Here is a 16,232-nt window from a genome sequence, read left to right on the forward strand (position 1 = left end):
AAGTAGGCCTATACAAATAAAATAACTAGAGATTTCACACCAGTTGCCTCAGTAAATGTTTTCCTGCCTATTATGATTTGTAATAACTTGAACATGTTTTTTGGGGTAATATTTTTCCCAATTATTTTTCTTCACATTTAAAAAAAATCATCCCACCTACCCCCTGGGGACTGCCGGCTGGGAAACACTGCTCTAGAAGACTAAATGAAATAGTGCTCACCAGAATGTCTTACATGGATAGAATGCAGGGGCGCAACTTTGGTTTTATAAGTGTGGGGGACATATATTAAACACTCCAAACAGCCTGCCTGACCGCTCGGAGGCGTCCTCCTGGTCCTAAAGCACACAGTTGCCTTGTTTTGTATCACATTCCAGTGATAAAAATGGGGGGGACAAAAATGCCATTTTTGTGGGGGGGACATGTCCCCAGTGAAAGTTGCGCCCCTGATAGAATGAATGCATTGGTAATGTAGTTATCACCGGTAAAGTTGTCTGCTTTGTTTAGGGGCCCGGGTGAAAATTCAGTAACTCCAAAATATTGGAAAGATTGTTCCCTTGCAAAATGGTAACACTTTTCCCAATATTTATTTTCGAAACATTTTTTAAACTCTTCCCACCTACCCCCTGGGGACCCCCGACATACCCCTGGTTGGGAAATATTGAGATAGAAGACTCATCTTTGTATCTGTGCCTTTATAGAGTCTGTGACAACATGGGCAGTTATAGCATCTTCTTAATTGGCTGATTGTTCCCAACTCATAGGAATCCCCACCCAGTTTACTTCTTTAATATGGTGGAAACCCTCAACGGCAATGCCAAAATAGAGGGCACATGGATATAACCTATCTCTCTATGACAACAGGCACAACTCAGCTATAAAGTTTAAAAAATATACATATCCAAAGTTGGCGAAATGCCACATGCATCCACTTATAGCAGTGCATTCGTAAGAACATAACCATTACGAAACTTACATTTGATCAAATAAGCCCCATGTAGGAAATTAGCAATGACTTTTTTGTTGTTGACCAAATTCAACACTAATTTGACCTCCATAACAAAATCCCTTACTTTGTGGGTTACAGTGCCTTGCAAAATTATTCATCCCCCTTGGCGTTTTTCCTATTTTGTTGCATTACAACCTGTAATTTAAAGTGATTTAGAAAAAAATGACTTGTTTCTAAAAATAAAATCAAAAGTGGTGCGTGTATATGTATTCACCCCCTTTGCCATGAAACCCCTAGATAAGATCTGGTCCAACCAATTACCTTCAGAAGTCACATAATTAGTTAGATTGCACACAGGTGGACTTTATTTAAGTGTCACATGATCTCAGTATATATACACCTGTTCTGAAAGGCCCCAGAGTCTGCAACACCACTAAGCAAGTGGCACCACCAAGCAAGCGGCACCATGAAGACCAAGGAGCTCTCCAAACAGGTCAGGCACAAAGATGTGGAGAAGTACACATCAGGGTTGGGTTATAAAAAAATATCCAAAACTTTGAACATCCCACGGAGCACCATTAAATCCATTTTTTTTTTAAATGGACGGAATATGACATCACAACAAACCTGCCCACCAAAACTCACAGACCAGGCAAAGAGGGCATTAATCAGAGAGGCAACAAAGAGACCAAAGATGACCCTGAAGGATCTGCAAAGCTCCACAGCAGAGATTGGGGTATCTGTCCATAGGACCACTTTAAGCCGTACACTCCACAGAGCTGGGCTTTACGGAAGAGTGGCCTGAAAAAAAGCCATTGCTTAAAGATAAATATAAGCAAACATGTTTGGTGTTTGACAAAAGGCAGTGGCTAGATGTGCCAAGCTTCTAGAGACATACCCCAAAAGACTTGCAGCTGTAATTGCTGCAAAAGGTGGCTCTGGGGGTGAATAGTTATGCACGCTCAAGTTTTCTGTCTTTTTTTCCACAACAAAAATTCAAAGTGGCGTTGTTGTGTAAATCAAATGATACAAAGCCCCAGAAAATCCATTTGACTTCCAGGTTGTAAGGCAACAAAATAGGAAAAATGCCAAGGGGGAGAATACTTTTGTTAGCCACTGTATTTTATGAATGACAAAACATGTGCAACACTGACAAGAAAGCAATGCTAAGACCCCCAAAAATATGTTTGTGTGTATTCATTCAATATACAGTGCATGGTACATGTTAGGTTATTATGTACACATTGGTAGCTAAAAGCTGATAATCAGAACCACCATCAACAAGATTATTTTACAATGCAATCTTTTATTCTGTCTGTGTCATGTTTTTCAGAGAAAGAGAATAATGCAATTGTCTACATTGGATGTTTGTTGTCAATACCCTGCATAAAATCAATTTTGGATTTTATTTTGGCAAGATATTGTTTGAAACAGTTATGATAGATAACACAAATGTCAAATCTAGAATTTCAGGAATGTGACCCCAACAACTTGTCCATGGGTTTGTTTTAGAACTCTCTTATGACATGTTGAATTCTCCAGTTTTGCCCAGTGCATTGTTGGATGACCAGCATATAGTATGAGTTTTGTCCCTGGCCAATCTCAAGACACCTATTTGTGTGTGTGTTCCTGATGGCTTGACCCTGGAAAAACAAATGCATATATAAAATAACTTTGGATGAACTTTGCATGCTTGTTAAGTGAATGCTGTTATGAATAAGGCTTTGATGGAACTGTGTTTGGGTGTGGTGCATAGACCACTGTTCTAGAGCACGTTTTGGACAGGACCGAGTTAAGGAAACCCTGCTCCAGAAGATAGCTCTAAAATGTATGATCTAGACCCACAGTTCTGATTACAGGCTACCTGTTGGAAGTCCCAGTGCTTGTGTAGTCCTCTCTCTGTTGCCAGTTTACAATCATGCAGCGTTGGTATATTTCCAGTGCCAGGATCCACTAGACACCGGTTGTTGTTGTACTTGTGAGACTTAATCCCACCCACGTAGATCTCCCCATCAGTGTTGTAATAACATTGCTGTGGATAAGAAGCTGTCAACAGACGGGGAGAACGGATTTTTTGGCACAAAATGACATAATACACAGACACATACACAGAATACAAACATACCTGTGGTTGATAGAAATGACATCCATAAAGAAGGGGTATATTCCCAGGGACAGTCCCCTCATCAATACAATGGCTCTGCAGGAGGTCATTCTGCAGCTGGAGGTGCAAGAAGAAGGTATGTTTAGGCAAGAATATTTGGTGGTACACTAATTCCCTCTTACACTATCGTGCCCAGCCAAACGGTACCGGCTCTTGATATTTTCTTTTCACATTGCCCTTTAAACCATGGTGGATGTGTAACCAGGCCTTCTCAATACAGGTAGGTTTGGCTAAACTAAGAAGATCTGTTTCCATGACTCTGCTGCGTTTAGACTGGCAGCTCAATACTGATTTGTAACTTTTTTTGCAAATTGTATTTTGTTGTTGTTGACAAATCAGCTCTGAAAAAGGTCTGATGTGATTGGTCAAAATATCAATTAGTGGAAAAAATATCAGAATTGGGCTGCCTGTCTAAACGCAGCCCGATTATTTAGTTTTATGACTGCTTAATAAATATCCACCATCAAATTAGAACATTTGATTGTTACAACTGTTTGTCATTGTGTGTCTTTGTTTTAGTGTGCAACCATGAACATAATGAACCATGAACATAATGGAATAGAATCATATACCATTAATCCTTAAAACTCATTTGGTTAAACATTGTTTGGCATTTACCTAGCAAATTTCAGAGTTATAAAAAAATGTCAAAGTTATAATTCTGTACATTGTATTAATCTGGTGAGGGACTTAGTAATAATGTAACCCTTACTCCTCCATAGGCCACTAGCTCCTCCCAGGTGGCCAGTGTAGGATACACGTTATCCAGGTACCACTTGAAGGGCTTACATTCAAGCTTTTCTCTGAGCTTCTTCCTCTGTGACACATCGCCGATATCAATCCCATGATCCTAGGAGACATACATCACAAAAATAATACTGTTAGAAAAACATCTCATCAAAATTACTTCCACAGGCTATTTATAGGAAAGAAAGATTGTCTTGTTTTTTTTATGGGCAATTCCAGTCAGTGTATTCCGTTTCCATGGAATTGCCCTCATCTCAATTTCCCTACCTTCAACGGAAGATTCCAAGCAATGTTCACATTACTTTTGTAGTCATCCATCCAGATCGCAGCTACCCTCAGTGCATTCCTTCTCATGATGTAACTCAGGTCAGGTGCGTACGGTTTGTGTGCCCTCTCAATGTGTGCGATCTTAGAACAAGGCACTACCTCTATGCTTCCTCCACACAGCCACACCTGGAATAAAACAGACCAGATCACCGCAAAATGTTAATGAAGATATGAGACAAAACATTCTCTGATATGTGCTTGTAAAATGACACAAATCTAATACATACCCAACTGAGGACAATTTCCTTAGCTACTTGACATCAGATATTGTAATTTGTGCAGCCATTATGCCATGGTAACCAGCTCAACCTACCCTGATCCCCAGCTCAACATTCTCTCCTCCATAGATTTTCATTCCACCATCAAGTACCCCAATCTCTCCAAGGAAAAGTCGATGTGCCACAAAAATACCCATGACAGAAGGACTCCTATAAAAAGAAGTCAGTGAGTGATTATGTGGAATCAACCAGCAAGTAAAAGCACTGCTACAGGAAGTAGGAGCTACAACAGACACACATCATTGAAAAAACATGCAACAATTTCAACGATTTTACTGAGTTACAGTTCATATAAGGAAATCAAGTCAATTGTTCGCTGTAGCTTATTCCTGCCCATACCAAAACCTCACCGCCACCATTGGGCACTGTTCACAATGTTGACATCAGCAAACCGGTCAACCCACACGACACCATACACACTGTCTGCCATCTGCCCGGTACAGTTGAAACCGGTATTCATCCATGAAGAGCACACTTCTCCAGCTTGCCAGTGGTCATCGAAGGTTAGCATTTGCCCACTGAAATCGGTTACGATGCAGAACTTCAGTCAGGTCAAGGCCCTGGTGAGGACGACGAGCACGCAGATGAGCTTCCTTGAGACAGTTTCTGACAGTTTGTGCAGAAATGTTTTGGATTGTGCAAACCCACAGTTTCATCAGCTATCTGGGTAGCTGGTCTCAGACGAATCCGCAGGTGAAGAAGCCAGATGTGGAGGTAATGGGCTGGCATGGTTACATGTGGTCTGTGGTTGTGAGGCTGGTTGGATCTACTGCCAAATTCTCTAAAACGATGTTGGAGGTGGCTTATGGTAGAGAAATTAACATTCAATTATCTGGCAACAGCTCTGGTGGAAATTCCTGCAGTCAGCATGCCAATTTCACGCTGCCTCAAAACTTGAGACATCTGTGGCATTGTGTTGTTTGACAAACTGCACATTTTAGAGTGGGCTTTTATTGTCCCCAGGACAAGGAGTACCCGTGTAATGATCATACTGTTTAATCAGATTCTTGATATGCCACACCTGTCAGGTGGATGGAATATCTTGGCAAATGAGAAATGCTCACTAACAGGGATGTAAAGAAATGTGTGTCCAAAAATTAAGAGAAATAAGCTTTTTTGTGCATATGGAAAATTTCTGGGATCTTTTATTTCAGCTCATGAAACATGGGACCAACACATTACATTTATATTTTTGTTCAGTGTACATGGTATTCTTCTGCAATTCCTATTGACTGCTACTAATCAATACAGAACATGTGAGACAATAAGTCTCATAGTGATGGGGCTGGATGCTACATAGTGGACGTCACTTACTTCCCTGGTTGTGATTCATCATGGAGCTCGTTCCACTCTGGTCTGAAGGACTCGTACATGCACCACAGGGGCCAGTCAAAACCGTGTGCATTGGCCCCGTAATGCTCCACCTGCAGGTCATCAAAACCGACCTTGTCAAACACCGGAGTCACCACAGTGGTCCTGTCTGCTTTGATCCTGGCCAGCAGTGGCTCTGCCCTGTAAGCGTGGACAACAACAACATTCAATCAATTAAAGATAAGCAGACAGATGCTGCCCAAGTAATGTATGGGAAACACCATACACACATGGCACTTACCACCCCACATTGACTTCAATGTGGGCATCCAGAATGGCCACTGTATCGGCGGTGGCGTGCTCCCACCCTGAGATGCGGGCTTGAGTCAGTCCCATCTGCTGCTTGTGTCTCACCCTTTTTATAAGGCCTGGCCTTTCCTTGTGGATGAGCTCTATGTAGGCAGCTAGCTTTTCTCCCAGGTCTTCTGTGGAGAGAAGAGATTCATAATCAAGACTATAGACAAATACTTACTCCACTAGTAATGGAATGGTGTCTGTGAGATGCACCATTGGAGCTGTGGTCGTCCACCAGAATAATTTCTCTCAGCAGGTGTTCAGGGGTTCGGTCGATGATGCTGCGGATTGCCCGTTTAATGATAGACAGGGCCTCGTCCAGGTAGATCAATACCACAGCAATACTAGGAAGGTCCTTGGGGTATTTCTTCTGCAAACATCTGAGTGTTGAGAGATTATTTAGAAGGCATACCACCACCTGTGCTTTGTGTCTTACCATTTATCAGACAGTAACAATTAAATGTCCTCCTCATTTCATCAAGTCATGACCAAGCAGCGGAGTTACGGTCATGACCATAGCAAAGTTACAGTCCTGATTACAGTTAGTTTAACCTGTTGTCTCGTGTATCTGGCAGCTCTCTGTTGAGTGGCAGTTGGTCACTCAAGAAGACGTTGTATCCATATCTCTGGAACAGGGCCTCGGCCTCTCTCTGCTCCTCCTCTGAGAGGTCATCACCCCACTTTGTAAACAGGTAGGAGTTGGGATACAACTGGGGCACCACCATCTTCTTTGCCTCTGTTACCACAACTTCTTCCCTTGTTGGGGGGTCTTTCTGATATTTAGATTCTATTAATTCGGCTGTGGACAAAATGCTCACAGGTATTACTGATGCCACTGAGGAAAACAATATAAACTATGTGACAATGTTATTGGCATGAGTGTCATCTATCAGTAGAAGACTAACAACAATACGAACCAATTCCCTTTTGTTCTTAAGTAATACTTGATTTTAACCCTAACCCTTGATTTCTGAGTCACTGGCAGATTAATTTAATGATTGACTGGATTATTTTAGCTCATATTCAGAAGCATATTACCCATGCAACATAACATAATGATAGAGGAAAATATGGTTGAGATGATTAATTATGTATACATTATTGATTAGAACCATTTATTCTAATACTATTATGTTATGGTATGAAAAGTAAAAGTTATTGGTTAAGCTGTTACTGAAAATATAAGCAGAACGAATTAATTGTCTGTGTCTCTTGGGAAGTTAAAGGGGCGTGATGCTATGGCTTTTCAGACAGATAAGAAATGTCTGGGAGATGTTCCAGACCTAATAAACAATGGGCTCTTGTGAGAATCGGAGAGAGGGTGGGAAACTGATGATGTCATGTGTATGCTTCAGTACTCTCTGGAATTAAACGCTCTTACCTGGCTTTTAAGACTGGTTTCGATCTACTTCATGCATAATTAATGAACTTACACATCATTAATGAATTAGAAACGAGTGCGAAATTGGTTTTGGCAATTAAAACATAAAGGAATTTAGAATTCCTCTATCACATAAATATTGCAGAAATGCATTCCAAGAGTCACAATCCCCCCAAAAATCACTGTGCATATTGTCATGTACTTCAGTAAAGAATACTGAAATGCAAAGAATGTATGTCAAGATGGCGATTGAGAACACTTACATAGAAACACTTACATAATTTGTTGAGGTTATTTTCAATTCTCTCCAGTCTCGTCATCAGCACAGTCTTAGCAGTCTCTTTTTGATGAAGCCTTTTTGTATTGGAAGTGGAACTCACTGCCTGTTTCATATAAACAATATACATGATGAGTGGAATAACGGCTCCAAACGTGATTCCTACTCCTCGCAGGACGTTGAGCTTCATTGCTACCTGTCGACAACCAGCCTGGTTATGTCCCTTTGTCATATACATTGATTCAGTAACTGTGCCCTCTAAAGACGTTACAACTCCCTCCATGTAATGCCATAAAATACATCTTATCTAATCAACAAAGAATACAGGTGCCTATAAAAAAAAAGAAGCAAATCACCATTGATTTACTTAACAGTTATGGAGAGTTGACATGGTAGATCAACCGTTAACATAACACATTACAAAGAAAAGGCACAATAATTTAATACCAAGATTTCAACAGCCACGCTGTCTTCATCAGGTTATAATGACAAACACTGCGGGTCACTAGTTTATATAGTGTCAAACCACACAGAGATGTCTGTAATCATGGCCGGCTGTGGTTTGATTTCATTGTTTGATTTAAAAATATCAATAGTACATATACAAAAGCATGAATGGATAACATACATTCATAAACAATTAGGCTACATCATATAGGTCTACAAACACAAGCATGATTACACAAACACACATGTTAAGACCAGATATGTGATGTAGAACATCATTGATAATTGCTGAGGGAAACGTGGACATAACAGTTGAAATCTTATCAGTTGGTGTGGAGGTGGAGACTTTGTGTGTAGTGGGACTGTGGGAGGGGCTCCATAAAAACAGATAGTGAGTTACTGGAGGAAAGAATAGATTGCTGAACCTTGCTGACTCAAAGTCCTAAAGCACCACCCAGATGGTGGTTTCAAAGTACATCTCCTTAATAAATAGTGATGCACATGTTACATTACATGGGAGTGTGTTAAGGTGACTGATTATTTAGACTTATATATTTTTTGCTACACAATGAATGCTGTTTTAATGGATCCATGGAATCATAACGACAAAATAGTTTTAGACGATCATCTGTTATTTATTTATGTACAGAGTATTTGTAAAAGAAGACAGCACAGTTGTATAGGAGGATCAGCCTGTGGCTATGGTGGTGGTGTTGGGCGGTCAGACAAGACGGGCTACTCAATAGTTGACTGTCTTGGCTGGCTTGGTATCGGCCAACTCGGCCTCCAAGAAGCGGAAGCGGCGATGGCGACGCAGGACCTCGATAGCTTTCTGCTCTATGGAGGCAGGGATAATGCCTAGGTCCTCTAAGCCAGGAAGCCCTGGATACTTCATATCTGTGGTATGGAACTGGAACAAACACATTCAGGTCATTACAAAAATCCAAGAGAAAGTTTAAACATATTTCCTTCATTCACATTTCTTCAACATGTGGCCCCAACAACATGAAAGAAAATTCCAATTGACCTTAATTTGAATAAAATGTGCTTTTTACAAAGATGCTTATAATATGCTGTTTATGTTGCATTTTCTTACTCGATCTACTTTGTCAGGAGTTGTCCAAGGCTCGAATGGGTTCATTGCAAAGAAACGTGCAACAAGACTGAAACCAGAGATAAAGACATGTTAATCATACCGTATCTGATAGTATTGCATTTAAACAAACCAACAGGTTCCTTGCCACCTCACATCCACTGGTCAAACTTGAGGCTTTTTGTGTTCTAAACATACTAACAGCTTGACACACCACTTCATCAGTCAGCCTATAACAGTACGTACACAGTTAATTTTCCTCCCGAGGACCATTTAAGATACCATGCAGAACCAGAAGCCGGTGCATACTCACTGATAGAGAGGGCGTGGGAGAGGGTAGGGCACAAAGGGCCTGTGTGCCACAGCATACACGTACTCCACCAGGTCATGAAGGAGATAACGGTTTGGTCTGTGTGGCAGAAAAACAAAACCAAAAGGCTGACAAACATTTTGGTTGCTACATCTCTCAATTCTGGTGGTTGACGTTTCTAAATAATGTACTGCATGTGTGAACATGAAACTGCCATCACACAATCATATATTTTATTCCACACCCTGGGTGAGTACAAGATACAAAGCCATGCAATAAAGCAACTCATCATCGTTTTTATGATTTATACTAGGTTCACCTAGTTGTTGAAAATGAGCAGTTTCAAATTAATGGATAGAATTTGACTTCATTTCCTGAACTGACTGGAAACGCAATTGACATCCCTAAAAAACAGCCAAAAGTCAAGCCCATTTCAAGTCCTTACCCAACTAGTGCATATGTCTTGCCATTGGCATCGGGGTCCTTGATGGCGTTGATGATAGCCTTGGCCACATCTACCACCTGAAAAGAGAAGACAGAGTGAGTCTTGAGTAACAGACATGGCTGACATCATGAGATCAGACACACTCACATGAACAGGCTGCTTCACCGTCTTCTTCCCCATGGAGATGAGAGGCACAGCTTTCCCAAACCAACGCATGTCTGTGCAACAAAGGAAAAAACAAACATTCAAACAATGACTGAACTCATCCCCTTTTAAACAATAATAGCATTGAATCAAGACCAATTGGAGCCGATACATCACCTTACAAAATCATTATTTTGGTTTGTTTTGCCAATACACTGAAAATTCAAGAGTTCAACTATGCAACAGCCCCCTCAACAGTTTGCAGGCCTATACAGTCAACAGAGGCTGTGTAATTACGTCAACATATTCCCACAAATTCAGACACTGTCTACTTAAGAGTTCTGACAGATCACAATCTTATTCAACTTTTTAACCATTTTTACTCTGGGCCACACAGAAATGAACTACGCTCTGCTTATTTACTGGCAAAATGGTTGAAGAATCTGTCCTCCCTTCCAAACATCTCTGCAGGCTTCATGATGATGGCATCAGGGAATTCATCTCTCACAGCCGTCTCACCTACTGCCTACAAGGTTACATCACACACATTACATGATATTTGTGCACAATGACATGCCAGAAAGAAATATGTCAAAGAAAGAGAGTTCAACAGAGCTCTGCATTAGCCAGTACCTTATTCCTAAGGTATTTGGAGGGGCTGCGGATGTCAGCGTTGAGGTGAGATATATGGATCAGCTTTGTGATGCCTGCCTCCCGGGCGGCTATGGCAATCTGCTGAGGGATGCTCACGTAGGTGTCCTCAAAGGGATAGTTCCTTTATACAGATAGAAAGAGGAAGAACAGAACACTGAGTAAAGCCAAGTACAACAAACGTTTCACAGAAGGTCATAATATAAGTGTTCCTAATGGTGGAAGCAGGGTTGAGGTTCTTTGCTCCACTAAGAAGTAATTCAAGCCTCTGGTGTAGTTAAAAGTAGGTTGATTCATATAGTGATGGAGTGATGGAGAAACTCTTTAGGTGAATGTTCACCACCAGTGGGTTCTTTTTAGCAACCATGTACTTTTCTAAAATATGTTTGTATATACAGTCAGTTGGGCCATACTTGGTTTCCCACTCTCGTCCCACCAGGTTGATGACCACATTGGAGTGAGCCAATGCTTTTCTGATAGAATCCTTGTTCCTGGCATCCCACTCCTGAAATATAGCAAGGTGGAGTGCACATATGAGGCTTGAGGGTAACCTGGCATGAGAAAAAACAACACTTAGCTAACAAATGAAGAGATTTGAAAGTGAAGTGATTAATGACGTCACATCTGATAAATAGTATTTTTCTCACCATAAAGATGACCTGTCCTAGATCCCCCATGGGCCTGAGATACATGAGGTCATACTGGTCACACCGGTGAGGAATCACAATCTGAGAACCCATACGACCTACAAAACCACCAGACAGGTCAACAAACACATAACTGCCCCGTAGTATGCAGTCACTGCAGTGTAAACAAAGAGGATTGTCACAAAACCAAAGAAATTAATGCATCCCTCACAAGCACAAATAAACATAAGAAATAAATTGAAGAAGACCACAGAGCTGCCATGTTTTTATTTAAGCTTTATTTAACTAGGCAAGTCAGTTAAGAAAAAAATCTTATTTACAATGATGGTCTACCGAAAGGCAAAATACCTCCTGCGGGTATAAAAAATAAATAAAAAAACATAAATATAGGACAAAACACACATCACGACAAGAGAGGCAACACAACACTACATAAAGAGAAACCTAAGACAACATCATAGTGTAACAGTATAACTTTAGTCCGTCCCCTCGCCCATACCCGGGCTCGAACCAGGGACCCTCTGCACACATCAACAACTGACACCCATGAAGCATCCTTACCCATCGCTCCACAAAAGCCGCGGACCACTAGCTAGCCATTTCACATCCGTTACCATAGCAAGGCAGCAACACATGACAACATGGTAGTAACACTTGACAACAACACAACAACATGGTAGCAACACAACATGGCAACAACATGGTAGGTACACAACATGGTAAATTAAAAGGTTATCATCTGAAGGCTTCGGGACTGATGATGGTGAAACTCACCCAGGCGGTTGACAACATATCTTCCCAGGAAGCCGGTGGCTCCGAAGACTGTGGCTGCTACCCCACTGGAGGAGGAGCGCCCCCCTTTCCCTCTGGGGATGACAGCATGGTGGACCGTTCTCTGCTGGACTGTCACAGGGACGGCTGATAGCACCACAGGGGAGCAGGAACCTGCAGGGGGAGAAGTACAAGCAGAGGGGGTGGGGAATCTCTGATGGTTGTACTGTATTCAAACTGCCAACATCACAAATGAACAACCAACCAAAACATAGGCCTTCTTAGCAAAAATGTCTGTGGCACAAACTGATATCTTATATATGACATGGTGCTAGAAATTAGACAACTTGTCGTATTCGTAAGCAAGAGCTAGCTAACCGGTTAACTTAGGTCATATCACAAAAAGGGTCACAGAGGGTAGCATTGTCGCTTAAAAACTATTCTGTGTTCAGATTAAACATTCTTTCAACTATCTCTCAACAGTGCAGTTATCGGTGCATGTCTATCATCTAAAAGTGCATGTCTTGTGTTACTCACTTGAAAACCTGGGAAGGACACTCGCAGGACGGCTAACGAGCGCAGCGGCCGCCATGTTTCTTCTGGCGCGTCTTGGTACGGCAAGTCAGAAGGGTCTAGGTTTTGCGTGAGTTAATGGACTCGTTTGTTTGAGAGGGTTACATTTTCAACATTTTGGCAATGTAACAGTATTTTTCTATATTGTAATCACTATTCTGAAATATAACCAGCCAGCCAGGGACTAACCTAACATATCAGGCGTAAACTATACATACTGTATATATATATTGTTTCCACTTATATTCTCATTCAATAGTGTAACTCTTTACTCTTTTGTGACTAGCTAGGTTTCCACCCCATTGGCGACAGATTTTCAATCGAATATTCTAAAATCCGTATAAAAATAATATGCTCATTTTCCCACCAGAGATGTGTTTCCATCAATTTGACGGGTTGGGGATAAAAACTGTGAGTGATGACGTAGTCCACATACAAATACCTTTCGCGGTAAAATTCCCATGTAACGAATAAAAAATACAAGTTAAATGGGTTTCCATCGCACTTCCAACTCTACTGATGGTTTTCTCACCAAAAAGTGTTGCGTGATATAGAGAGTGTGCCCACTCTGGTATTTGCACGTGCTCTCTAGTCTAGCCAACATCTCGCAAATACAGTGCGGGTAGCTCAAAGCCTATGATGAGATTATTATGGACTAAAAAGTGAGTTTGTTTTTATTTGTCAAACGGCAGCCAAGCATCGATGTTCATGTAACCAGAATAAGACCCTCGATGTTTATTGGAAAGGAACAATCAAGCTCAAGCTCATCATCTTCAGTTGTGTGTGTAAAATCATAGGGGAAGCCAGGAAAGAAAAAAGACATAGGCTATTACAATCTATGTGTTGTGATTGTTTGCTCTATAATGTGTTAGTTCATATGCCCTGACACCGTGATATATGCATATAGGAATAAGGTTGAGACAAGAAGAAGACACAGTGGCAGAATAAATTCAACTACATCTTTGTTTTATCACAAAACCGGAGAGCAACTTCTGTCCGGTGAAGTCCAAAAAACATATTGCATGTAACAAACAATTACCTACAGCATATCAAGTAAGGTAATGTTTCCGAAATGTTCGGTCTACTTAACAACTATTGATTTAAAACAACGCAGAGTTATCGAAGTCGCAAAGAAAACAGGCGCTGCCTCCACTATTCCAGCACCATTACAACTTCAACATTTCAACACCATCTAATCACCTATGCTTAGTCTAATACAGTGACAACTAAAATATACCAAAAACGATTTAGTCCAATCAATTTAAGCTAAATATGATGTGGCTGTCCATGGTACTGATTTATCTGTGTGTGTTGTGTGCGTGTGTGCGTGAGTGCTTGCTTGCAGAAAAAAATCAGGTTGACTCACCCTACCTGTACAGACATGCCAATGCCATCCTCTTTCATATTACCGACTCTGTTACCGACTAAACCGACTCTGTCATCACCTTGCACTTTCACCACCCTGTGAAGTTCACCATCATTTATTCAATCTGTCGCCTAGTAAACTGCATGCTTTCGGACCACACAAAATGTCATCGCGTGACTCCAAGAGTTATTACGTTAATATTTGCGCATAAAAGCGTTTCCACTGACATTTCTCGCATATTACATTTTAACGACATAAAAAGACTCACCTTGCCCAGCGTATTTTGTTTTGTCGACTTTTGTAATGTATACCAACAGATGTTGTTTCCATCAGGCCTGTCAATTATCCGACATGTACTTTACCCACATAAATTTGGATAGAAACCTGGTTACTGTCAATTCATTTAGTTGTCTCCCCCATTAAGATACATACAGATTATTACATTTACATTACATTTAAGTCATTTAGCAGACGCTCTTATCCAGAGCGACTTGCAAATTGGTGCATACACCTTATGACATCCAGTGGAACAGCCACTTTACAATAGTGCATCTAAATCTTTTAGGGGGGGTGAGAAGGATTACTTACCCTATCCTAGGTATTCCTTGAAGAGGTGGGGTTTCAGGTGTCTCCGGAAGGTGGTGATTGACTCCGCTGTCCTGGCGTCGTGAGGGAAATTGTTCCACCATTGGGGGCCAGAGCAGCGAACAGTTTTGACTGGGCTGAGCGGGAACTGTACTTCCTCAGTGGTAGGGAGGCGAGCAGGCCAGAGGTGGATGAACGCAGTGCCCTTGTTTGGGTGTAGGGCCTGATCAGAGCCTGGAGGTACTGAGGTGCCGTTCCCCTCACAGCTCCGTAGGGAAGCACCATGGTCTTGTAGCGGATGCGAGCTTCAACTGGAAGCCAGTGCAGAGAGCGGAGGAGCGGGGTGACGTGAGAGAACTTGGGAAGGTTGAACACCAGACGGGCTGCGGCGTTCTGGATGAGTTGTAGGGGTTTAATGGCACAGGCAGGGAGCCCAGCCAACAGCGAGTTGCAGTAATCAAGACGGGAGATGACAAGTGCCTGGATTAGGACCTGCGCCGCTTCCTGTGTGAGGCAGGGTCGTACTCTGCGGATGTTGTAGAGCATGAACCTACAGGAACGGGACACCGCCTTGATGTTAGTTGAGAACGACAGGGTGTTGTCCAGGATCACGCCAAGGTTCTTAGCGCTCTGGGAGGAGGACACAATGGAGTTGTCAACCGTGATGGCGAGATCATGGAGCGGGCAGTCCTTCCCCGGGAGGAAGAGGAGCTCCGTCTTGCTGAGGTTCAGCTTGAGGTGGTGATCCGTCATCCACACTGATATGTCTGCCAGACATGCAGAGATGCGATTCGCCACCTGGTCATCAGAAGGGGGAAAGGAGAAGATTAATTGTGTGTCGTCTGCATAGCAATGATAGGAGAGACCATGTGAGGTTATGACAGAGCCAAGTGACTTGGTGTATAGCGAGAATAAGAGAGGGCCTAGAACAGAGCCCTGGGGGACACCAGTGGTGAGAGCGCGTGGTGAGGAGACAGATTCTCGCCACGCCACCTGGTAGGAGCGACCTGTCAGGTAGGACGCAATCCAAGCGTGGGCCGCGCCGGAGATGCCCAACTCGGAGAGGGTGGAGAGGAGGATCTGATGGTTCACAGTATCGAAGGCAGCCGATAGGTCTAGAAGGATGAGAGCAGAGGAGAGAGAGTTAGCTTTAGCAGTGCGGAGCGCCTCCGTGATACAGAGAAGAGCAGTCTCAGTTGAATGACTAGTCTTGAAACCTGACTGATTAGGATCAAGAAGGTCATTCTGAGAGAGATAGCGGTAGAGCTGGCCAAGGACGGCACGCTCAAGAGTTTTGGAGAGAAAAGAGAGAAGGGATACTGGTCTGTAGTTGTTGACATCGGAGGGATCGAGTGTAGGTTTTTTCAGAAGGGGTGCAACTCTCGCTCTCTTGAAGACGGAAGGGACGTAGCCA

At 42.2% G+C, this 16,232-nt stretch overlaps 2 protein-coding genes across 2 annotated transcripts; both read right to left on the bottom strand.

Annotated features, from left to right (window-relative positions):
* Window positions 1–1,990: 1,990 nt before the first annotated feature.
* LOC118396178 (probable polypeptide N-acetylgalactosaminyltransferase 8) lies at window positions 1,991–8,024 on the bottom strand. The gene is made up of 11 exons (XM_035790285.2): window positions 7,787–8,024; window positions 6,681–6,927; window positions 6,342–6,508; window positions 6,076–6,259; window positions 5,778–5,975; window positions 4,499–4,613; window positions 4,126–4,311; window positions 3,824–3,961; window positions 3,073–3,168; window positions 2,812–2,979; window positions 1,991–2,590 (listed from the first exon to the last, which is right to left on the bottom strand). The coding sequence occupies exons 1-11, from the start codon at window positions 8,022–8,024 to the stop codon at window positions 2,456–2,458; spliced, it is 1,872 nt and encodes a 623-aa protein (XP_035646178.2). The 3' UTR covers window positions 1,991–2,455.
* Window positions 8,025–8,844: 820 nt separating this feature from the next.
* On the bottom strand, window positions 8,845–12,943 carry LOC118395848 (NADH dehydrogenase [ubiquinone] 1 alpha subcomplex subunit 9, mitochondrial-like). The gene is made up of 11 exons (XM_035789830.2): window positions 12,832–12,943; window positions 12,298–12,468; window positions 11,524–11,621; window positions 11,290–11,381; window positions 10,859–11,000; window positions 10,649–10,751; window positions 10,229–10,299; window positions 10,082–10,158; window positions 9,640–9,735; window positions 9,330–9,396; window positions 8,845–9,143 (listed from the first exon to the last, which is right to left on the bottom strand). Exons 1-11 carry the CDS (start codon window positions 12,884–12,886, stop codon window positions 8,973–8,975), a joined length of 1,143 nt encoding a protein of 380 aa, XP_035645723.1. The 5' UTR covers window positions 12,887–12,943; the 3' UTR covers window positions 8,845–8,972.
* Window positions 12,944–16,232: the final 3,289 nt, after the last annotated feature.

This window comes from Oncorhynchus keta, chromosome 17, assembly GCF_023373465.1.
Source record: "Oncorhynchus keta strain PuntledgeMale-10-30-2019 chromosome 17, Oket_V2, whole genome shotgun sequence".
Lineage (NCBI taxonomy): Eukaryota > Metazoa > Chordata > Actinopteri > Salmoniformes > Salmonidae > Oncorhynchus > Oncorhynchus keta.

Bases quoted from the DNA above. Each gene is read 5' to 3' on its own strand.
- LOC118396178 (XM_035790285.2), bottom strand. From the start codon at position 8,024: ATGTATATGACAAAGGGACATAACCAGGCTGGTTGTCGACAGGTAGCA. The intron at 4,312-4,498 runs GTAGGTTGAGCT...GTTTTATTCCAG, and splicing joins ATGTTGAGCTGGGGATCAGG to GTGTGGCTGTGTGGAGGAAG. The intron at 3,169-3,823 runs GTAAGGGTTACA...TTGCACCTCCAG, and splicing joins AGCTAGTGGCCTATGGAGGA to CTGCAGAATGACCTCCTGCA.
- LOC118395848 (XM_035789830.2), bottom strand. From the start codon at position 12,886: ATGGCGGCCGCTGCGCTCGTTAGCCGTCCTGCGAGTGTCCTTCCCAGG. The intron at 11,622-12,297 runs GTGAGTTTCACC...GTGGTTTTGTAG, and splicing joins ATATGTTGTCAACCGCCTGG to GTCGTATGGGTTCTCAGATT. The intron at 9,397-9,639 runs GTGAGTATGCAC...CTCTGGTTTCAG, and splicing joins CTCCCACGCCCTCTCTATCA to TCTTGTTGCACGTTTCTTTG.